Raw genomic sequence first — 25459 nt, forward strand, 5'->3', positions numbered from 1 at the left:
TCTATGTATTTACTTAATTAAGAGATTAGTAGTCTGGCGTCGGCAGCGCCGCACACTGGATGCCGTATTTCGACATATTTTTATGTTCATGACATGCCCAGTTATTTATAAATACTTGTAAGATTGTTCATAACTGTAAAGTTAGTAGAGAAGTTCGTAAAGGACTTAGATTTTCTAAGTTATCGGTAGTTATAAGGCTTGTTACGAACAAGTAGGGACCTTCTTTCATCTTCCACCCTTGCCTTCTGTAATATGTGAACCCTGAATTCATACGTATTGATTGGTCGTCTAGTGGACTCTCAGGTTAGGGATTATGTTGACATATTTATATTTTACACAATGTAATGTAGTCGTCCGTTTGTAAGTTTGAATCTAACCTCCGTCTTGTATATAAGCCAGCCAGTTCGGGTTTACATATCAGTTTCTTAGGGGTTAACGTTTTTATAAATGTTGCCTTCGTAATGATAATGATCTTTGCAATAATTTTATAATTATGACTTAATATGTTAGCTATGTAAAATTGTAACAAGATGCTTCTATTTAAATACTGAAATTGTTTGTTATAAAATGTGATAATGGTAGGTTTGTCGGCAATCATTTCGGAGGCATTGATTCGTATTGTACAATGTACAGTCATAGATTTCAAACCATTTGATAACATACTCCATTAGCCAAGTCTGGTGAATTTAAAAAAGTACAAATAATTTGTCTCTTAACTCTTTAACAAACCTATATAATTGTAATAAAAATTAAGACGATGTTTTAAAATAGCCACCTAATGTTATATTCTGAAACAATATTTGTGTTCAAAGTTGAATAATGTAGCTTCCGTAATAATTTGCCAGTAAATAGTGCACATGCAAAAGTAAATGATGGTCTCATAATGATAATGACGATATCGTATATAGATCTGTCCAAATGATTGGACTTTTGTAATTTTCACGTTTCAGTGGTTCTGCACATTCATGTAATATAAATTAAATTGTTAATAGATCATGTTAGATATAAAATGAGAATTATATAGGATATTCTATAGATTTACATTTCTCGTGTCGCTTAGTAGATCTTTCGTTTTGTAAAGAGCTATAGTTACATTCTTATATTTAAAGAGATTGAGTATTATTTTTAGAGGCAGAAGAATATATTCTTAATTATTAAGAGTTGCGTGTCGGTTTAAACTTCATTTACATAGACAATAAGGTTAAATGGATGTCTTAGTGCTTTTGTGTAATTTTTTTGAATAATATATGTGAGAAAATTCATACAGTTTTTTTCTTCAATAGTTACTAGGTAGTAATAATATCATTATTCCTTGCTTCGCAGTTTCATTGAACTTTAGCAAAGCTTACAACAAGTAAGTAAATAAATACCTCTAAGTTTAGTTCAACGCTCAATAGGTGTATTAACTAAACACTGTAAAAAAAATCCAATTCGAAGTCACAGTAGGTATGTGGGTACTATTATAATAACTAAAGTATATCAGTTTTAACCAGTTAAATTATGTACTGTACTTATATCTATAAGTTTAGTTCAACGCTTAATAAGTGTATTAACTAAACACTGTAGTTACTACTGTCTAAATTTTCCTATTCGAAGTCACAGTAGGCAAATGTGGGCACTATAACTACTATATCAGTTTATACCAGTTAAATTATGTACTGTATTCACGTAGCAGTTACCAATGGTCATAAAACGCGTTTTATAGCACTATTAATAGCGATAAGTAGATACGAACCATACTGCATCTGAGTTATTTGTGTTTCACTCAAATTTATTAAAATAACTAAGTATAGTTATTATGGATTTGTTTGAAGTAGGAAATTATATTAATAACGAACTTTCACATTAAGTAGATATTTATTACTCACCTATATACTAATGATTTAACTCACTTATATATATACTAATGAGGGATATGAGTGTGTCCTCAACCTGTTGTAGTTTAGGTATTTTACTTAAGTATAAGTTTTATATACTTACCTAGGTACCTACATGATAAAATTTTATATGAGTCATCAATTCGGTGTCCCGATGGAAGATAATACTTATCCCATACCTAACCGATTTACTTGTAAGTACTGAGCAAGTTTCATACTATAAAGTCTAAAGTTATCTACACAAATAATTAACTACCTAGAGTTACCTACAGCTGTATTTTTTTCTTCGCGATTTTACAAAATTTGAGTTAAGTAACTATTTCATAATGAAAGTTTCTGAGTAGGTAATTAACGTTACATTGGGTAAGTACAGTGAGGGTCAAGATCTCCTGACTCCCCTATATAGCTATAACTACAACCCTCCCACTTAGGCGCCACCTATATAAAATAACCTTGAACTACATAAACCTTGTTTCGTTACTAAGACTCCTAGTGTGTGTGTTAAAAGATGGCGCTAAATATAGACTTTTATTAATTTTAGCGCCATCTCAAATCAAATATTGGAACTAGCTTCATAAAGTTCATGCCAGAATGTTAAAACCTGTGTTGTTCACTTTTAACTATTGCTATTATAAGCCAGCTCAGTGTGATACGAAGTGATTGCATTTTTCACCGATTTAACTACTTGACGGTGTGGTCTAATCGTTAAGGTATTCGGCTCTCAATATGGAGGTTCAGAGTTCAAATCCCTGGGAGGAGTGACTTTTAACATTTATTTTTATGTTTTTCTTTGTTAATCATTATAGATAGGTTATTTTAGACTATCTTTATCAATATGAACAGGAAATAAAATAAAAACATAATATATAAGAAAAAAAAGCTTTATTTCACTAAACAAGTAAATATTGTTAGTCTGTATGCAGAATAATTATGAACAAAAGTAAACAAATTCAAAAATTGTAGAATTACAACAAAGAGAACCAACATGTTACTAAATTTCACAATTTACATCTCTTGTTGTTTTCTACAATTAAATTATAAATAAGCAACAATTTTATTACTAATTACTTATAAATAGGTAATCAATTATTTTAAGAGTATGAACAATTATCTTACTAGTTACTTAATAAATTTTACTCATACTTAAACTGGGGACCCGTTAAATACCTACTAAACGTATAATAACATAGTTATAATGTTCCATTTCTTCAATGCGAGTTGTGCTGTTATCGTGTAGAAGATATTTCTCACGCAATGCAAACAGCAACCATAACATCATCTTTAAAATTCTCAAATTGATTCTTGTCATGCGTTTAGCTATTTTATAACAGCTCTTCCGGGCCCATTATAGGACATCCATCTTCGGTAACCTTTAAAAACAATAATTTGATCATGCCTTAATGAATATAATAATTGTGACATTATTACTATAGCGTAAAAAGTATATTATGATAATCTATAAGTAAAATAAATGAAAACCAATAATACTTATATAAAGTAACCAATAAAATTATAAAGAGAAAATACGAACCCAATGTTGTTCTGGCACTTAACTCAATTAACAATAACCTTGTTAATAAATTCGTTTGTCATCGTTACAAATTAATAATGTTGATAACAAATTAATAATGTGTATTATAGGTAAATATAAATCAGATGGAATTAACAAAACCCATCTCAATGCAACAAAACATTCTCTTCAAGTCTACAATTTCAATTGAGAAATAAATTCAAAATACCCTCTGCGCTTATAATATTTCATATTGTAAACAATTATCACTACATAGACTATACTTTTGCTAATGAACCGCAATATATCACTATTTTGCAAACGAGTTTAACAAGCTTCGTGGCGTAGCGGGCAAATGGTTGGTTTGCCGATAATTGCGGCGTGGGTTCGAGCCCAGATGAAAAGCAAAAAGAATTTAAATTTTGTATTTCATAATATTATTGTTCTATGAATTCGTTAGTTTGTGTAAATGATGGATATTATCTAAATGATGGATATAAATAGGAGTATAGTAAAATAGTTCTATATCTGTCTATAGACACGAGCACTACCGCAACATACGTCACACCGACAAATTGGCTTTGCGAAGTTTGAATTTCTATTTGAAATGCAGGGGGTCAGGTTTTTCTGCACCTGACTGTACATTGACCTGCTCTAAGTAAGTTCAATGATAAAATTCCACCCTCTATGTATACCTACCTAGGTCTTTCCAAAGCGCATATGATTCTAACTAGTGTCCATTAAGATGGGCCTATGTCCAGCAGTCCATTGACTTCAAACTTCCAATAGCAGTCGTTAGCAACCGTGTTTGATCCATGCTGTCTGGACAACGATTCAGAAACAATATACTAAATTGACTGACGTCGTAATTTCATACCATTTATTTTCATTGTGTGTTAAGTGAATCATGGGGTTAACTAGTAACACTGGGCTTTTACCGGCTCCTCAGGCTTCTAGGTCACCTGTGAGAGAAAAGGTAAGTGTCATTCACCTATATTAGGTAGATGTACTATCTAACTACCTACAGTGAAACTATAAAGTCCTGAAATTAATGTTTGAGGAACTAAAATTTTCAGGAGCCTGGCACCATTAGAAAAGAAACATAAAAGTCATAACAATTGTTTATGTCAATAGGCGGTTGGCTGTTTTTTTGAATTTTCTTATTAATTATAAGGATAATCTAGATAAAAACAACAATTTACGCTTGGTTGCAATTAGGAAGATGAAGAAAAATATTCGTAGTCAAGCTAGTGAAGTTATTTATCGAGTTTTAATACAATGTTTAGCGGAACATCAAGCTGGACACATTTTGTCGAATTTGGAGGATATTTACGCTCGTACAGCGTCTATGACGGGTATGTAGCATTGTACAAATTGTAATAACTCATTTTTATTAGTACCAACGCTTCATTTATCGATAAACCTAGGTTTAGAGCCCAAGTCGAACATTGTTTACATACCACTGATTGTATGTTTCATCTGGTTTCAGTTGAGTCAAACCTTAACATTTTGATACTTGAAGATATATGTTTGTTTACTTACTAAATCCTTACCATTGTGTGAATTTGGGGGGCATTGTGTAACTCAAAAATATTTTTTTATTTTATAGTTATATCGGACCAGCGTGCCAAAGAGGGCAAAATATGGAATATTTCTAACTCCAGGAAGAAACAGAACTGGCCGTCCAAAAAGAAAAATTGATGTCTTTACTATGTGTGCCCTTCGTCAACAGATCCAGTTTTTTTATACAGTTGTAATAACGTTATCTAAATAAATATTTATTGGTTTCACTATTAGCCTTCATATTAACACCTTCTAGCTTGTATAAGAGCTTTTTTGTGGATGGTAAGTTGTTTATAAATACATAAATAGGTAGGAAGTTAACAGGCAAAATTTCAAGTATCAAAGTCAGTTATGTTTCGCTATATAGGGTTGCTACATGAAAGATAGCAGTGCCCTCATTTAATTTCAGGACTTTATAGTTTCACTGTACCTACTTACTAAATTACCTATGTAAGCTAAGCGAAGGTTTGTTTACATTCATCATATGTACCTCTATGTCCATATTGTCCATATCTAAGTATACATATATACATACCTACATCGTAACTAGTTATACTTAGTTAGAGCAACCTCAACTACTTAAATACAATCTCGACTCCAGTGACTTCCCACAATAATTTAGTAGAGTGACCATATTCAAGCTATAGTCTATAGACCTAGTCTTAACATTCAAATCCCAGAAGTAGTAGAGATATTCCCATGCCACAAAGTGGGACAAGACGTCTAAAAGATGGCAGTCCTCTTCAACTAAACATCGACGCATCGTAAAATGTTAATAGTTGAAGCGAAGCCGGCACTTTTATTGCGGAAGTCACTTTGTCATGTCGTTAATATTTCATAGAACCGCGATACTACGTTACACTGTGTTTTATTTATGTCGCCAAACTATGCCTACTTCATACGCATGCTTACAGTCCGGGTGAAATTTTATCACTGCTCGGCCATTGAGTAGACTTTATCCACTGTTTACACCTGCTAAAAATGTACAAGACAATATACTTACAGTAGTAGTAAAAGTTAGTGGCTAGACTCTCGCTGGCACTCCATGGGAGACGCTGTTAGCTGAAGGTCTATTTCCACCAGTGGACAAATACGGGCTGGTGCTGGAGAAACTATGTAGGAAATCCACTTACGAATGTAGTTTAGTTAGGTACCGTTATACCTAAAATAATGACTGTATCAGCAACATATAGCGCCATCTATCGTCAATTCTCTGTAAACAGGTGTCCTTAGACCTGCGCTGCGAGGTGACCCCAGCCCCCTTCACCCTCCGCCCGTATGCTGGTCTCTACAACCCATTTTCCCACCCATGCCAATTAATGCGCATATTTACAGGGTGTTGCAGAAATGGTATACTAAGCTGCACATGTAGGTTTCGGCTATACCCTTTTTGCAACAACCTGTATAGTTTACAACAGTATATTTTTGAGATAAAACACTATAATAAATCCTCTTTCCGATGGAGCACCCACTTACACGCAACATAGAGCGCCATCTATTGCTACTATAGCTACCATACTTACCTACTTAGTTATTATTCTTTGCTATTGCTTGTAACCAGGTGTCCCTAGACCTGCGCTGCGAGGTGACCCCAGCCCCCTTCACCCTCCGCCCGTATGCTGGTCTCTACAACCCATTCTCCCACGCATGCTCCGTGCTCTGCAACCATCCAGCTGACACTGACGCCAAGGAGTTTGTCAAGAAGGTTAAGGATACTTGGGTAAGCAAATATCTAGGGCCTAGGGAGTGGTAGAGGGCTCCTAAGTATGGTCTATATATAAAGTTGCCTGAATAGTTCGTCTACATAGGTAGGGTCCGACACAGTTACTTGCAACAGAATCAAGTGCCAACCTCAAAGTGTAACAATATGACTGGCGTGTTTTCATTGATGTTAGGGCTACCCATCGTTTATCCGTTAAAGCAAAGTAAGCATTGTCGGACTCTATGTACGAAAACTGTAGGTAAGGAAGTGAATAAGATCCCAATATAGTTTCTAGCTTTACTGAGCCATTTTGACTAGAAGATTAAATTTACAATTACAGGTCCATCTGAACTTAAGCATTTTTGCAACACCCTTTATATTACCTATCCGATTATCAGTCTACCTAGATATATCTATGCTCCTACGCCTAAAATCCATACGGTATAACACTAAATTAACCATTATATTAGTATAGGCACCAATAAAACTAATGGCCATTTTAATTTTCTAGATATTAATATGGCCTGACCACTTATGTTCCATCGTAATAAAGCTATTAAGTTTATGCTTATTTGAGGTCAGAATTCAAATATTCCACTCAAACCTAATAGCTTTATGATAGATCAGAAAATTAAGATAGAGATATTAATTAACACGGTAAATATTTATGATAGTGATATTTAATCCGTTATACCTACTTAGAGGCTTCATAGAGATGATTAGGTGAAGTTACATAGCATAGTTAGATGATGCTGCATTTATGAACGAAATATAGAAATAACGGCTTCACCGCGTCACTTTGATTTGACACGTTCCACCCACACCTCCACCACCCAATGACTTCTTCGGTTCTACGCAATGGTCAAATTTCATGAATTCTACTGTACCTACCTAGTTACCTACTAATTCAACGCATTCAGGGTCACGACGTCAAAGCTCATCACTTCAACGAGGATCTGTCGAAGTTCCACGACCTCTATGGCGGAGACAAGGATAAGATCAGGACCCCACATGACCTCGTCACTGAAGATATGTTTCGGAGGTATGGCATCAAGAAAAGGTACAAGTCTAGGAAGGCCTGACCCCTAGGTAGCATTATCTCTCTGAAAGGGGTCAGGTTTATTTGCCACATGCAGTCACATGCTGTACCGATTTATGAAAATTTTGAAAGTTTTTTAGATAATTAAGTAGGTAAGTACTTAATTACCATTAACGTTAACTACCTTCAGCTAAACTAAGTGAGTGTCCTCGAGTTCATCTATTCCATCCATATGTATGCCCGGCGCATCCTGTTAGGTAGTCAGACTCAAGCTAATTTGACTTGCCAATCTTTTCATGAATTTATTTTGATTACACCCACATTTTACAGCCCTTTTGTTTCTTATCGACACGGTAAGGAGAAGCTAAAACTGTTCACTATAACCCTATTTAGATACGCGGAGACAGACTCCCGGCCGCTGACGCCGGCGCCGACCCTGGCCAGCGGCAAGTCGCGCGGCTCCCGGCGCTGCCTGACCCCTGACCAGACGCTGCAGCGCACCACCATCGTCGTGGACCTGCGGAGGAGCCACAGCCAGGTTAGTTCACTGTTGTACATAGATGGAGAATAAGCGAGGGGGGCCATAGCCAGGTTAGTGGATAGCAGACTGTGACCAAGTCGCGCGGCTCCCGGCGCTGCCTGACCCCGGACCAGACGCTCCAGCGGACCACCATCGTCGTGGACCTGCGGAGGAGCCTTAGCCAGGTTAGCACACTGTTGTACATAGATGGAGAATAAGCGAGAGGAACCATAGCCAATACACTGTTGTAGATGGATAATAAGCGAGAGGAGCCAGGTTAGTACACGGTAGATAGAGAACGATTTACTCCCTGTACCTCCTGTAGGTTGACTGGTAGAAAATGCTTTTAGCATTAAGTCCACCTAATTGTACATAATTACTTTTTGTATATTGTGCAATGAAGAATAAATAAATAAATAAACGATAGATACGCGGAGACAGAGACTCCCCGGCCGCTGACACCAGCCCCCACCATCGTCGTGGACCTGCGGAGGAGCCATAGCCAGGTTAGTGGACGGTTGTAGATTGAGAATAAGCGATAGCTGTCGTGCTATGCTGGTTATCGCTTAGCGTTAGAGCAACCCTCATACAGTAGGATTTAATAACTCTGTTCAAATTTAGAAAGAAATCATATTTTATTGTACCTAAAATTAATTACCACTGCATGGGCTTAACTATTATACGGTGAAACTATGGAAGATCATAGTTATCTAAAAATTAGGAAGGCCGAGGATAAATCGTTGTGGCAGTCCTTGGAAGACGCCTAGCTATGTCCAGCAGTGGACGACGATGCTGATGATGATCTCAAAAGTTATCTGCCTTTATTCACAATCGAATCACTATACCATACCATATACCTTCTACAGGAAACCCTCTACTACCACGGCTACGCGACCTCCGACCTGACGGCGGGCCACACTAGCACCACCATAGAGAGGTCTACGCTGCCCTCCCTGAACCTCTCGGAGGGGGGCAAAGATAGGCTGGGCAAGGCGCAGTGCGAGCAACTGCCCCCGTTGGCCTCCCCGCTGGTGCTGTCCAAGAGGAACTTGCCGCCGAAGGAAGCCGCTGCTTTGAAGGCTGTTAGAAAGGTGGGAATTTGGAATGCAAATACTTATTAATTCTTAGTTACTTACTTACAAAAAATACAAGTAAAATTAAGTCCTAACTAAGTAGGTACTTATGAAAGGACCTACCCATAACCTAATTCAAACAAAAAATATCATTAAATAAGTAAGTACATTTTTTTATTGATGGTAGGTATTGGTGGAGCGGTGGTAGCTCGGTCGGGTAAGCACCCGCTTCTCACGCCAGAGATGCGGGTTCGAATCCCGGCGCTGACATGTACCAATGAGTTCTTTTAACTTAAGTACAATGTATACCATTGTTACGGATACTTAGTTTTAAGATAGGTATATAAGTTAGGTAAATAAGTTAGGTATTAAGTTTTGATTTGTTAGTTATATTTTATTGATTATTGACTCAGTTTACCTACCATTATTGTTGTAATAAACGTTTAGGTACTGAAAATAAATATATGTATAATAAAGAAGTATTATTTTGAGTTTATGTTATGAAAGAATTCTTTATGTTATTGTTACGATTGTTACCTACTGTTTTATATTTTATTAAAAGGAATGTTTAGTTTTAAGAAGAACTATGTAATATTATGTTAAGCTTTTTAACTCAATAAACTATGGTGCGGGGGCGCGCTGCCGCGCTAGCATATAAATGGGTGGTACGCCGTAAGCGGCACCTCACTTCGACTCCAGCCGCCCACGCAGCAACAACTGAAGAAATCGAGCATTTTCACTGAATAGGAATTATCCCTAATCCCTCTCAGTTAATGGTCCTACGACGTCGGATCCTGTTGAAAAAGGAACCTGTGAAGAAAGAAAATTGCTGCCTAAGCGTGGGTGGCTGGTTTTACCTACTGTTCCCGAACGAAGAGGGGTCAACGAGCACGGCACCTTGGGGGTCCCAGGGCGACTGTTGGAGGCTGTGCGGACCATTGGGTCAGCCTTCAGCGAGCTGCGGCCTTTTGAAGACACCAGGGGGGACCAGTGAAGCTCAACAACACTTACAAACGATTTTTGTTTCTACACGCGCTAGTCGCGGCTCGCGTTGTCACCTTGCGGTGTTAAACGACTCGTGAGTAAACGCCTTCGGGCGGGAGTGACGTACGGACGACGTTACCAGTTGCCTTTTTCAAGGCGACTGTACAGTTCGGCCGAGCCTGTCAAGGTGTGCGAATCCTAGCGGAGGCCCTCTCAGTAGGCACAGCTGACATTGCGGGACATTCCCCCCGTAATTAGCACTCCGACTAGGCGTATCACCCTCTCACGGTCGGTACCTTACCTTTACCTATCCCGCACGATCCATTCTCCGCTAGAGTAACCCTCGAACGGAGCTGCTAGGGTGTTAGGGACCGTTAGGGCTGGAAGAGCGAAAATCCGAAGACTCCCCCGACTGCAAGATGAGTACTACACGTGAAACAAGAAGAAAAGCGCAAGTCAGAGAGAATGAGAAAAATACTGACGTTGAAAGCGCAGGAAGATTAAGGCCACAAGCGGCCGAAGAAAGAAGCATAATAAACGCACAAGTGAGAGAGAATAAGAACAATACTCACGTTGAATGTGCAAGGTCACAAGCGACCAAAGGCTCGACAAGTACCGAGCAAACTTCAAGCACGGAGCGGACGACAAGTACAGAGCAGACAACAAGTACAGAGCGAACAGCAAGTACAGAGCAATCTGCGAGCACCAAGCACACGTCTAGCACCGAGCGAACAGCGAGCACGAAACCGAGCACTCAAGCAAGGAGTGCGAGAGAGAAAGCGAATAGCACTAATATGCACGAAGTGAGACAGAGAGATTCTTCATTAGGTACGGTGGTTAACCGTGCGGTTAATAAGAAGCCGGGCTCCCGAGCATCTTCGTCATCTAGCAAGAAGCGTGCCTTTCTCGAGGCGCGTCTCGAGTTGGAGAAGCGAGAGAAAGAAAAAGCAGAGGCCGCCGCGGCACTAGCCAGAACGAGAATGGAGCTGATAGAACTGGAAGAGCGAGACTCAAGCGACCTGAGCGACATAGAGGGCAACGATGACCTAGTTTCTCAGTGGGTGCACAAGTCCATTCAGTCCAAGCCGGTCTCCGAGGCAGTACGCACGAATCATCATGAAGACTACTTCGAGCCACGGAGGAAGGAGCGGCAGAGCGACGCCGCCGTCCTTGCGAGCGCTATCGCAGACGCAATGAAAAGCGTGACTCGATCGGCGCCGACTACAGCGCCACGATACATAAACGAACTACACCGTTTCGACGGAAACCCCGGCGAATGGATTCCGTTCCGCGCCACATACGAAGATACCGAAAAATACTTCAGCGAATCAGAAAATATCGCTAGATTAAGAAAATCCCTGTTCGGTCAAGCACGAGACGCCGTGAAGTCACTATTATACACGAACGCACCGCCTCAAGAGATACTCAAGTCATTAGAGCGACGATTTGGAAAGCCACTGCATCTTATTAAAAGTGAGATAGCGGCGATCAACAGAATACCGCCTATGACTGCCGACATCAAGGGCATTGGCGTGTTTGCGAGTACCGTGGCCAACAGCGTGAACACTATCAAACAACTGAATAGAACGGACTACCTATACTCGAACGACGTGTCCGAGAGAATAATCGACAAAATGAATATGATGGTTAAATTCCGATGGTACGAATACTGGTCATTAAATGATCAGCAACCTATTTTATTGGCGCTATCGGCATTCTTAAATAGAATAGCGGACCAATTCGAAGCATATGATTGCACGCCGACTACCTACAAGTCATTTCAACCGAGGGAAGCATTCAAAGGAAAACCACGACGTAATATGGTACACGCAACTCGGGAAGAAAGCGAATACAGCGGCGACGAATCATCTACCTACTCATACAGCGAGGAAGAAGAAGACAGCGAAACAGAGATAGTAGCTACTGCCACCCACGAGACACTGAAGTGCAAACTATGCGGAAAAGACGGGCACACGTTAATTAAATGCCCTCAGTATGAGAAAGCAAGCACTCAAGAAAGATGGGAAATAGTGAAGAGAATCAAAGTATGTTTCCGCTGCCTGAGACAAAATCATCGTAGCCCGACCTGCCGGGCCAAGCCATGCGGCAAAGACAACTGTCCGGGACGACACCACGTGACACTGCACCGTGACAAACCGAAACCTGTCGAAAAAGATGACGCCAACAAGATCGTATCCGTGAACCACATAAGCGCGACGCGTGCATACCTAAAGATAGTTCCAGTGGAGATATCTGGACCACAGGGCACCACGAGAGTCACCGCACTGATGGATGAAGGATCAACCGTAACCCTCTTATTAAACGAAGTCGCTGATAAAATCGGAGCGCAAGGACCCACCGAAGAGCTATCTATCGAAGGAGTGGGCGGCCACCGCATGAAAAGCACCGATTCAATGCGTTTAAAATTACGCATAAAAGGCCAGTTCACACGCGAATATCACGATATGGACACCCTGACGATCGGACAACTGAACCTCGCCACACAAGCCGTCTATAAAGAAGACTTAGAAAACTGCCCACACTTGGCATGTATAGCGGATCAGCTGACATACGACCGAGAGCGGCCTAGTCTATTAATAGGACAGGACAACTGGCACTTAATCGTGTCTCGCGAATTAAAGGCAGGAAAAACGACGAAACCTGTAGCCTCACTTACCAAGCTAGGGTGGGTGCTACACGGGTGTCATAGCCATGAAGCGAAACCGGTCAAGTTCGTGAACCACATACACAGTCAGAGCGAAGAAAAAAATCGAAACGTTGATAAAGGAGCATTTCAGTCTCGATTCGTTAGGCATCTCGCCTAAACGACCGGCCAGCGACCCCGAGCAACGAGCACTTATGTTGTTAGACAAAACTACGAAACGTCTACCTGAGGGAAGGTTCGAATGCGGGCTGCTATGGCGCAAAGATGACGAAATCATGCCAAACAACAAGGAGAGCGCACTACGCCGACTGAAAGGCATCGAACGTAAAATGAAAAAGGATGAAGCATTCAAAATAAGCTACAAAAAACAAATAGACAACTTACTAGCAAGCGGATACGCCGAACCGGTCACAAGCGCACCCACTACGTCGAGAGCTTGGTATTTACCACATTTCGCCGTAGTACACCCACAGAAGGGCAAGATGCGACTGGTATTCGATGCAGCCGACCGATCACACGGCAAGAGCCTGAACGACGCATTATTAAGTGGGCCAGACTTGCTACAGTCCTTATTTGGCGTCTTGATACGCTTCAGAGAGGGACCTATAGCCGTCGCAGCCGACATAAAAGAAATGTTCCTCAGAGTGGCCATGCGAGAAGAGGACCGCGATAGTCTACGCTTTTTATGGCGCGAGAAAGAGACGGAAGAGCCACGAGAGTACCGTATGAAAGCACTCATATTCGGCGCGTCATCGTCCCCCTGCTCGGCGATATATGTGAAAAATAAGAACGCGAAAGAGTTCGAAAACACGCACCCAGAAGCCGTACGCGCCATTGAACGATGCCACTATATGGATGACTACCTACAGAGTTTCAAAACCGAAGCGGAGGCGCGGAGGCACAAAAAACCGCTCAAGACGTAGATCAGATCCACAAACACGGCGGTTTCGAGTTACGCGGCTGGGCAAGCAACCGATCAACCGTTATACAACAATTACAGACGGTTAAACCCGAAGAACAGGTTAAAATCGGTCAAGACGGACAAACAGAGAAAACACTCGGAATGTTATGGAACATCGGTAAAGATACACTTCAATACACACTGAACTTGAGAAACACGCCCCGTGACGTCATCGATGGCACACGCCCGCCTACGAAGCGTCAAGTTACGAGCGCCGTCATGTCAGTGTTCGACCCGCTAAACATAGCCACGCCCGTCCTCATACAAGGCAAGAAGTTAAATCAACACTTGTGGCGTGAAGGAATTAGCTGGGATGAAGAGATACCCGAACGATACATAGCCGACTGGAAAGAATGGATACAAGGCCTAGAACAGCTGCAGAGCCTTCACATCCCTCGTTGCACATTTTCTTGTGACGAGGGGGAGATGCACACATTCGTAGACGCCAGCGAAACTACATATGCTGCGGCTACCTACTGGAGGACGACTCAAGATGGAATACCTACCGTGAGACTGGTCGCCGCAAAAGCACGCGTAGCGCCACTGAAAATAACTTCAATACCGAGACTAGAATTGCAAGCCGCGCTACTGGGCTGCCGACTAGCATCCAACGTAGAGAACGAAAATTCAGCAAAAGTCACGAGGAAATACTATTGGTCCGACTCACGAACAGTGTTAGCGTGGATAAAATCAGACCCGCGCACTTTCAAACCGTTCGTGGCACACAGACTGGCGGAAATCGAAGAGCTAAGCAAAACCACCGAATGGAGATGGGTGCCGACTAACGAAAACGTAGCCGATGACGCCACACGACGAGCGCCTCGAGAATTCGACCCCAATCACCGTTGGTTCAACGGCCCAGCCTTCCTGAAAAACCCACCGACTAAGTGGCCAGTGGACCGGAGCGAGCCCTCGCCCGTCCCAGCGGAAGAAAATAAAAAGACTGTCGCAGCGATAAAAGTCGTACATACAGAAATACCTAACCCACAGAGATTCTCCAAATGGACACGCTTACTGAGAGCCACTGCACGCCTATTACAGTGTGTCGACGTGTTCAAGCAACTCCTGAAACGTGAAAAGGTCACCGCAATCAAGCGCACCGTGAAAGACAGTACGTGGCGAAAATACGATAAGAAGAAACAATCACGCCCGTCACCGCTCACCGCGCCCGCGTTAACCCACCGTACCTACCTACCTATTCAGCCTGAATACCTACAATCGGCTGAAAATCTGCTCATAAAAACAGTGCAAAGAGAAAGCTTCAACAACGAAATAAAGTGCATAACAAATAACAAACCACTAGAAAAAGACTCTCGCTTGAAGCGATTATCACTGAAAATCGCTGAAGATATCCTGAAACTGGACACGAGAATATGTGCCGCCAACTGCATAAGTGACACATATAAACACCCCGTAGTGCTAGACGGAAGACACAGAATAACAAAGTTGCTCGTCGCTCATTACCACAGCAAGTTCAATCATGGCAACATTCACACCATAATGAATGAGATTCGCCAAAAGTATTACATAACTTCGCTCAGAGCTATAGTCAAGACCACCGCTCGAGAGTGCCAATGGTGCAGAACCCACAAAACTGCGCCACTAACGGCACCAATCGGTGATTTACCCGCTGAAAGGTTAACCCCATACCAGCCGCCGTTCACATACACGGCCGTCGACTACTTCGGTCCGCTAACCATTACAGTGGGCCGAAAGACTGAAAAACGCTGGGTAGCTCTATACACGTGCATGACAACACGCGCTGTACACTTGGAAATAGCCACCTCATTGACCGCCAACGACATGATACTCACACTAAGAAGATTCGCGGCGAGGCGAGGCATGTGCTCTGTACTCTACAGTGATAACGGCGGAAACTTCGTACGTGCAAACTCAGAACTGAAAACTGAATTCGAGAAACTGAAAGACCTAGCTGGCGAAAAAGGCATAAAGTGGAAATTCATACCGCCCGGAGCTCCTCATATGGGCGGTACGTGGGAACGATTGGTCCGCACAGTAAAAACCGCACTGTACGCGACCCTGAAAGAAAGACAACCACGTGAAGAAGTGTTACACACACTGTTATTAGAGGCTGAACATCTGGTTAACTCACGACCACTAACACCACCAAGCCTAGATCCAAATGAAGAAGAGAGCTTAACGCCTAACCACTTTTTAATTGGCCGATCGAACGGTTGTCCACGCATCGGCGATTTCGATGAAAACACCTTGATAGGTACACCCACGTGGAGAACAGTGCAATACCTAACTGACACGTTCTGGAACCGCTGGCTGAAAGAATACTTACCTACACTGTCACCGAGGCCGAACACTGAAAACCATCCTGAAAACCTGAAACCCGGTGACATTGTGTTGATAGTCGACTCGAACTTACCAAGAGGAGTCTGGCCTAGAGGCGAAATAATGACTATACACCCAGGCCCAGATGGCAGGACGAGAATCGTAGATGTCCGAACAGTTGCTGGAACGCTGAGAAGACCCATAACAAGACTCGTGAAGATCACCTGAAAAGGAAGTACCGTCTCATACGTGTGGTGCTCAGTACTCATCTTCGCACGAGGGGGAGAACTGTTACGGATACTTAGTTTTAAGATAGGTATATAAGTTAGGTAAATAAGTTAGGTATTAAGTTTTGATTTGTTAGTTATATTTTATTGATTATTGACTCAGTTTACCTACCATTATTGTTGTAATAAACGTTTAGGTACTGAAAATAAATATATGTATAATAAAGAAGTATTATTTTGAGTTTATGTTATGAAAGAATTCTTTATGTTATTGTTACGATTGTTACCTACTGTTTTATATTTTATTAAAAGGAATGTTTAGTTTTAAGAAGAACTATGTAATATTATGTTAAGCTTTTTAACTCAATAAACTATGGTGCGGGGGCGCGCTGCCGCGCTAGCATATAAATGGGTGGTACGCCGTAAGCGGCACCTCACTTCGACTCCAGCCGCCCACGCAGCAACAACTGAAGAAATCGAGCATTTTCACTGAATAGGAATTATCCCTAATCCCTCTCAACCATCGCTCTTACGGTGAAGGAAAACATCGTGAAGAAACCTGCATATCTGTGTTTTAAAAGTTATGCACAAGAAAAAAATCGGATTCCCTACCCAAACTCTTTACAAAGAAGCTAAAGTCCTAACCATCCGCCAACTATTCATTCTCAGGCTCTGTCTCTCCATCCACAAAAAATTACTAACTTCTGATCTCTACGATCAATTATGCAAAAAACGTGTGTTCAAAATGCCATCTCTTTACGTTAACACTTCCTTTGGTCAAAGGTTTGGAGCTTATATAAGATCACATATATATAATGGTATGTTACACTACTGCAATATGAAAGATATGTCTGTTCGTGAGGCTAAAATTAAATTAAAAGATTGTCTCCTACAGTTAGATTATTTCATCACAGAAAGTATTTTAGATTAAGATATTGTTATGTTGTTCTTTGAGAGAGATAATTTATTTTTATTTTTGTTAAAATGTTTTAGTTTAAATTGTTTTAGAGATGCACCCATTTCTATTTCTATTTGAAACTTCTTATTTTAAACTATTTTTAATTACATAAATTATGGTACCCCAAGATACGGGCAAAGCCTAGTTTGGGGACCACTTTATTAACTAAGATAACTTAAATAAGACATGTGCAAATTATAGTGTAATATTAATGTACCTAACGGAAAATGTATGTACCTAAACTGTTTTTTGTGCAATAAAGATTCTTTTTATTATTATTTATTTATTTATATCTAGATCTAGCACATCTAGATATGTGAACCCACCAACCCGCAGTGGACCAGCGTGGTGGGAAATGGTCCAAGCTTAGGAAGGCAGTTTAGAGCTTGGGGATATGCACAAAGGTTCCACTCGAGAGAGCCAGGTGCAGGTACCTACACCCCCACATAGAATAGAATAGAATAGAATAGAATAGGTATATACCTAGATTATCTAGTCACTGCTTTGTTAAGTTCCAACCATTTACAGCTACTTAACTATGTCAGAATCATTTGCCTAATCGCAATGTAGGAACAAATAAGCGTGAAGGATTATGACAACACTGACGAATACACATGAATCCTACCATCTGTATTCCTCTATCCGTATCTAATGCCTCTCTATACGAATCCTAACAGTTGTGTCTACAACCATTATATTCGCAGTTTTTGCATTTATTTCACAGCTTAGAATTTGCCTACTTTTAACTATATATATAACTTTTGACTTTTCCTTAACTAACTACTTATGTGACGGGAAATTTTCTCGGACCCTTGATCATGCTCCATGAGTCAATACCTACCTACATAGCTTTGAATGGCTTAGATGAAAATAGGATTACTTAGTTTGTATATTATATGTGGTATTCTATGTGGGTAAGCCTAAACCATGCTAAACTATAGTGACGTACCTATTACACGATAAAGGCCATAAAACGTCAATAAATAAACTTGTTGAATGGTTACTAAAGCTGAACTATCATTTATCGTGCACCTACTTACTGTTCATGATAATATTGAAATCGATAAAGCTTATGACGCAGAAACTACATTCATATATCCTCGTTCAGTTACTTTGCCGCTCTAACCGCGGTGTTGTTTCCAAAATGTTGCCATTTTTAATCTGCAAGACGAAACTCCTCCCAATGAAGAAGGATAAAAGCCAAACAAAAGATAAATCGAAAAAAGAAAAGAGTTTTTATGTAACCGGTGACAACCTGCCAGCATTAAAGCCGAAAGCTAAGCGGAAACCTTTCAAACTACCCCCTCTTGTGCCTCCCGTGCCTTGTGACTGCCATCTGAAACATCTGACCCGGGTCATCATCAGATATGCTCCCAAGAGTCGCAAGAGATTGGCTTCCACCATAGCCATGTCTAGAACTTCCTTAGGGACAAGTGGTGATCTGAAAAGGATAAGGCTAAGAAGCATCCACTTGCCTAAGAAGGTGAATAAAAAGGAGTCTTTGACTCATAATAGTGAAGAGTTTTTTAAGAAGCTTGAGGTAATGGCATCATTAGACCCTCTTAATGTTAAAGGTTTAATGCTTAGAGTTTAAGATTTGTTTTTGTTTATTCAGAATCAGCTGAAAGCCCTGAATTTGGGCAAGTCGATGAAGGGCAAGAGCAAGGGTGACGGATCAGGAACACATCGATCAAAAGGCGATAAAGATCTCAACGATGGCGCTGAGAATGACTTGACACAAATGGATGATGATGAAGGTAGCTATAACTACATATGTAGGTATATGCATTCTCCTCTTCAGAATCAATAACTTACCTTTCTGGCTCAGCCGAAACCCGAAGTGGATCTTGGTTACCGACATTAAAGTGCGCCAATCTTATGGACATGTGCCATGTGTCTAAGTATTTTGTGCCAAACCTGACCAGTCGGACACTTCCAGCTCTTTCAGGTCTTTGGCGACTTCATTCTTCCTCTTTAGACTTTAAGAAAATGAGTATGCTATGGTGAAAGACGATATTCTTATTCTAATGAAACAGGTGGTGGTGGTGAGATGAAGAGGCGCGGCAAGCGGCGCCGCAAGGGGCGGCTGGGCGGCAGCGACCGGCTCACCTCCGCGGGGCTCACTGCGCAGGCTCAACAGGATCCAGAGACTCAGGTAAGCACTGAAGTATCTTACAGTATTTATATTATGTTAATTCAAACTGTTATTGCTAAAACCGGGAGTAAATTAGGTATTCCAAAATACTAGAATAAGCTGCAAGCTGAAGTTGGCAGTGAACCAGTAGCCAATATTTTATCGGTGGGGCAAACGCGATTAGAGACCACAATGCAACCGAAGCTTGGGTAGCCCTCCGATGAGGCTAGACGGTATTAGTGGCCGGGGCGGGATGAAGTACAGAGTTGTGGCGCTCCTTAGAAAGATCCTACGTCCAGCTGTGGACCATTACGGGATGATGATGATGATTAAATCAAATTCTTGCGAATAAATATAATAATTCACTAGCCTGGGACTTAACCCTTGGTCCATCCGGTGGCTGAAGTAAAAAAAAATGACACAGCTGCTAAAACCTTGCCAGTAACCTGTGCCTAATGGTAGACAAAAATTACCCTAGCAATAAACATCCCTTGTCCCCAGGTGGCAGGCATAGGCGACGACTCCCACAACCCCAGCTCGCGCGGCTCGCTCGCACCTTCCTCGGCCGCGTCCAGCGTGGTGCTGCCCGTCATCAGCCGCGCGCCCGCCCGGCAGACCGACTCGTTCCTGGACGAAGAGTTGCTGAAGTACCTGCATAGGGAGGTGGATGAGGACGCTATACAGACTGAGTTTGATGCTAAGGTTGGTTATAGTTTTATATTAATGTAGGTTCGAAACTGCATAATTTTGTAAATGAGCTTACTTTCATTTATTAATGTTGGAGAGGACCCTCTGACCTAGTAAACCGGTTTAGCTTGTTTAGAGCACTTATGGAGTGCAGTGGCAACATCTTATCGAACACGACCTGAAGATCGCAATCCGGACCAGCAGCAGCAGAATCCTCTATTTGCAGTGGAGATGGAGATGAGTGGATTATTATTTATTATTTAAATAAAATACTTAAATAAGCTTCCTACTCACACCTTCAGAATTTCTCTGGTGCCCATATAATGCCTCTATTCCAGCGTCGCTACGTCCTCCAAGAAGCGCTCCGCACGCGGCCGGACCGCCCCCCCGGGCCGGAGCTCCAGACCCTGGTCCGGGAGCTAAAGGTGCCCGCGGTCAGCCTGGGCGACTGGCTGCATAAACACTATACGACGTCGCGTTGTGCCACTCTCTAGCGCTCTCCCACTAAACACACTTGAGTCCGTTGTTTGCTATTTGTTTTAGGATTGCGAGTGTCGTATCATGTCGTGTTAGTTAATGTGCGAGAGTCCTATAATAACCTCTCCATTCTAGCGTCGATACATCCTAGAAGAGGCGCTCGCTGCGGCTGGGGCGCCCGGGGCCGGAGCTGTAGTCGCTAATCTTGGAAGCTAAAGATGCCATATAATTGGTGACCCCCCCACAACTTCCAACACAGTCGCGGTATAATGGTCCCTTTGTAGCTGGGAGGCGCTACTGTCTCATCTCAAAGCTACTATTTAACAAAGCCCTATTCTTACGTCTATTCCAGCGTCGCAAAGTGTGGGAGCACTAACTTCAGCGTCGCTACGTCCTAGAAGAGCGTAGAGCGAGCGTATTACCTTACCATTTAACAAACCCCCCTAACTCTCTACATTCCAGCGTCGCTACGTCCTACAAGAAGCCCTCCGCACGCGGCCCGACCACCCCCTCGGCCCGGAGCTACTGACCCCGGTCCGGGAGCTGAAGGTGCCCGCGGTCAGCCTGGGCGACTGGCTGCATAAACACTATACGACGTCGCGTCGTACCACTCTCTAGCTCTCATTGAACACTATTGCGGTTCATCTGGGTCTTCTGAGTGCTGTTTGTTTTATGATGGCGAGTGTCGTATCATATCGTGTGTGCGAGCCCTAACCTCCTCTACATTCCAACGTCGATGCGTCCTAGAAGAGGCGTTGCGGTCGGAGCGCCCGGGTCCGGAGCTGCAGTCGCTAATCGTGGAAGCTAATGTAGCCATATTGCTGACCCCCACCTCAACCAACACAGTAGCAGCAGAATGCTCCTTTTGCAGTAAACCCAAACTACCATTTAACAAAACCTCAATTCCAGCGTCGTTACGTCCTCCAAGAAGCGCTCCGCACGCGGCCGGACCGCCCCCCTGGCCCGGAGCTCCAGTCACTAGTCAGGGAGCTGAAGGTGCCCGCGGTCAGCCTGGGCGACTGGCTGCACGTGCCCCGGGTGTTCTCTAGGAAGAACGCGCAGTTTGCGTTGCCGATTGATGCTAATACGCTGGAAAGTGAGTGTTATAAACAACTTAAATTTAATTTAGCAAACTAAATTGTTTTTTTTAGTACCTAACTGAAAATGTTAAGTACCTATTTAGGAAACGAAGACATCGTAGTCTGCTATTTTAACATAGTTTAGGATTCGATTTCAAGCCCAATGGTGTAAAAATGTTGTAGGTAAGTATTGTGGAGCCAATTGACGTATAACTATTTCGTTGTGTGGAGCCATCTTTTGACAAAAATATGAAAAGTTTTTTTAAGTAACTTACGGCGGTAACGAATTCACATAACTATTACAACATTTCGACTGTGAATTTATAATGAAGGCCGAGTAAAAAGTAATGAATATTCAATTCAATAAAATTACTTATTTCACAGCTATGTCACCGATGCAATACGCGGCCAAGTATGTCACACTGAAGAAATCCAAACAGTTGCTGTATTTAACTGTGCTCAGGAAGTTTCGCCCTGAAGGATATTTGATGCCAGTAGAGGTGAGTTTTAATTCATTAAATTCCTGAACTTTATTAAAGTCCGAATAAGTGTTTACCTACACGTAAACATAGCCGCAGAATTTCGTGAAACGGTCTAGTTTTAAACGATGTTGCACGTCTAGGGTTTTTGTCACCGCGCACACTGAGGTGAATAAATTGGCTAAAGTTAAAATGTATTTATTAGATATTGGCACAGATGATATTTTGTCACTTGGAAAGGCATTTTTCATTCACCCTACTTGTTTGAGCATCTGCCTAGTTCTACCTACAAATCACTGAACTCCATGACAATACAAAGTTTCACAAGCCCCTTCTCCACAGAACATAGAAGAAGGCCTAATCCTGATGATGGGCGGGATCCTCTCCTCGGATCAAGCTCGCCAGTTCAGCGCCACCATGGAGTGGCAGCGGTATGAGGAACCGGAGCACTTCTCTGATGACATCAAGCTGACCATCCTGGACCATGCGCGGCGGTTGAATGATGCTGGAGATACGGCTGAGGTGAGGGATGGAAATTGTTGTTGTTTCGAGCAATCTTGGGGTGTCTTTTTATTCGAATCAATTTAAAAACTAAGTTATAAAATAAAACATAATGACAAATGAAATACTTACAAGCAAAAATGATTGATTTCGTAATTAAACCATTTATTTTGGCCGTAGTTTATTGTTTAATAGTATTTTAATTAAAAAGACACACAAAGATTGTTTACCTTTTTCGCCAAATAAAAATGAATACATTATACTTAGGTAACTTTTATTCGTAGACCGTGTCTCTATATGTTATATCTGACGAAACTTTACCTATAAACATTGCTCATCATAGAGGTGTAGTCGTGGTAGGAATAGGAAGTAGGCCTGCCTACTGGTGATATATAGGTATAGTTACTCGATTAATTACCTACCTATTCGCTAAAATAATAAAATTAACTATGATGATTTCATTTTTTTCCAGTCAGAGGTGAAAACATTGAAGTATCGAACATGGTGCGGGCTGTGCGCAGTGTGCGAGCGGGTCTACGGCCGCTTCCCGCCACGGGAGAAAGATCCACCAGAAGGGGTAAACAAAAGTATTTTAAACTATTTTTGTAGATAGGCACATGAGACTGGCAAATTATGTTCTTTCAAACCTTCTCGTTAGTTCAAAAAAAGTTACAATAACTGGCATTTCCTGTACAGCCATTTTGTCTATGTTTATATTTATGAAACCCGGAAGTTAGTCGTTTAGAAATCCTGAATTTAACTTGCTCGTACATAATATTTAGTGGTACTTACCTAATATTATTCTTTATTTGCAGATGGAACTGAGTGATTTCTCAATGTTGGAGACAAAAATGACTCTACTGAAAGTTCACAGTGGGCTGGCTGAAGTTCTAAATATAATAAGAACACGATAACTTTTTATCCGCAAGTTTCAGTTCATTTGTCTTTTACATCTCAAATATTCCCAACCTTAGTAAGTTAGTTAACGGTGTAATCTTCTCAACACGGTGTCAAAAATAGTTCTAAGGGTTTTATATTGTTCATATTAAACAAAGTACCTAGCTACTTATTAAGTAGATGTGTTTCATTTGAACTCTTCAGTTTGCCTAGAATTACCCGAGTCCGCATTGTTCTACTAGCCGGGGCTGGGACAACACATACCTACCGACCAAGCTTGCATATCCAAGTACCTACAACTGACTGTAGAAAATATAATGTTTAGTTGAACAGCTTGTGCCAGCCTCGGCCGAAGCAGGTTGCTACGATGCAATGATGCTACGGTACTTTGCAAGTCTCAATAATAGTTTTACTTGACTACCTTATTCTGAGTTTTTTCGCAACTTATACAACGCTAACATAGAACAACGCATGCTCGGGTGTAACAATAATGTTTTAGTTTACTTACTTCTACTAATGGCACGCTGATGCCCTATTAGTGCCTATATGATCAAAGGTGCCTATGATGTATTTTTCGTGTTAAAAAATAAAAACATTAAACTATAATTATTCTGAGATTTTTTAAAGATTCCTTTGTTCTGTGGTTTTATGAAATTTCTGAACGCTATTGATATAGTGATGTAAAAAGGTAATATTTTATCGATAAGTTGAAGTCGAACGGATTTATGTATTTTCTGCCGATGCCGCACCCGTGAAGCAAAACGAACTACCTAAAATATTTTTAACCCGCCAGTGGTGACGTGAATTTGACTTACATCGTTGGTGACGCCGGTCTCACGCACCGGGATTTTCAAACTTATTTTTTTTACTTAATTAACTACACATGCTACTTAAAATTAATTTAATTTTAAAGATAAGTATTTGTTTGACAATAAAACAAAGCATTATCATAAATCACGGCTCGTTTATTAGTCCTTTTACCATGGTACTTAGAACACTTAATATTTACATAATTTTTCACCTATCATCTTAAAAATTAAAAAAATACAAAAATGATGTAATTTTTTATAACTAACTCCACCTTTTATAATTTTTAACACTACGAACTTCATAAGAAAAAACAAAAATTTATATACTTCTACCAAAAAAATAATAATAATAATACACTAAAAGTCATGGTTTCTCCACAGCCAAACAGTCTCTGCAAGACGGCACTTACATGGTCGTAACACATATAATTCTTACATTTTGTGACAAATATATTAATTTTTTCTGTTATTTTCGCTATCCACATTCATAAAATAGACAATTTTTTGAAGGTCCAGCTATCTCCGTCGTCATTTTCAAGGACATGCTGAAACTAGCTGATATTACTGTAAAAACTTATTGAAATCTATTAAGTACTTATATTTGTATAAATACCTACAACTATCTATTAAAAATAGTTCAATCATGAAATTTACAATCACAAAACAAAAATACAGTCAAGAAAAATAAAAAAAATGTATGAAAAATTTAAAAAACATCTTTAAATTTGACTTACATAGTCGGTGACCCCGGTCTCACGCACCGGGTTGGCGCCAAAACTCCGAAACCTGCGCACGAGTCACCGTCGCGGGGTGAACTGACGATGGGGGATGGGAAATGAGGCAGCTACCCGAAATCACAACAAAAATCGATGGCTAGTGAGAAAGTTATTCGACTTTTTCGAACCACCCGGTCTCACAGACATTTACGTCACCACTGGCGGGTTAAACCTATGACTATCCCAAGATTCCCAAGGGACTGTAACTTACCAACTTTTTATTTCTTTTACAGTACCATT

General features: G+C 41.1%; 1 protein-coding gene across 1 annotated transcript; it reads left to right on the plus strand.

The window, feature by feature from the left end:
* The first annotated feature begins 4051 nt into the window (after positions 1 to 4051).
* On the plus strand, positions 4052 to 23791 carry LOC105398507. The gene is made up of 13 exons (XM_048622483.1): positions 4052 to 4363; positions 6512 to 6670; positions 7573 to 7694; positions 8085 to 8229; positions 9078 to 9302; positions 18996 to 19137; positions 19417 to 19535; positions 20016 to 20216; positions 21588 to 21774; positions 22142 to 22257; positions 22579 to 22758; positions 23210 to 23314; positions 23553 to 23791. The coding sequence occupies exons 1-13, from the start codon at positions 4295 to 4297 to the stop codon at positions 23649 to 23651; spliced, it is 1869 nt and encodes a 622-aa protein (XP_048478440.1). The 5' UTR covers positions 4052 to 4294; the 3' UTR covers positions 23652 to 23791.
* Positions 23792 to 25459: the final 1668 nt, after the last annotated feature.

Source organism: Plutella xylostella, chromosome 8 (genome assembly GCF_932276165.1).
Source record: "Plutella xylostella chromosome 8, ilPluXylo3.1, whole genome shotgun sequence".
Classification (NCBI taxonomy): Eukaryota; Metazoa; Arthropoda; class Insecta; order Lepidoptera; family Plutellidae; genus Plutella; species Plutella xylostella.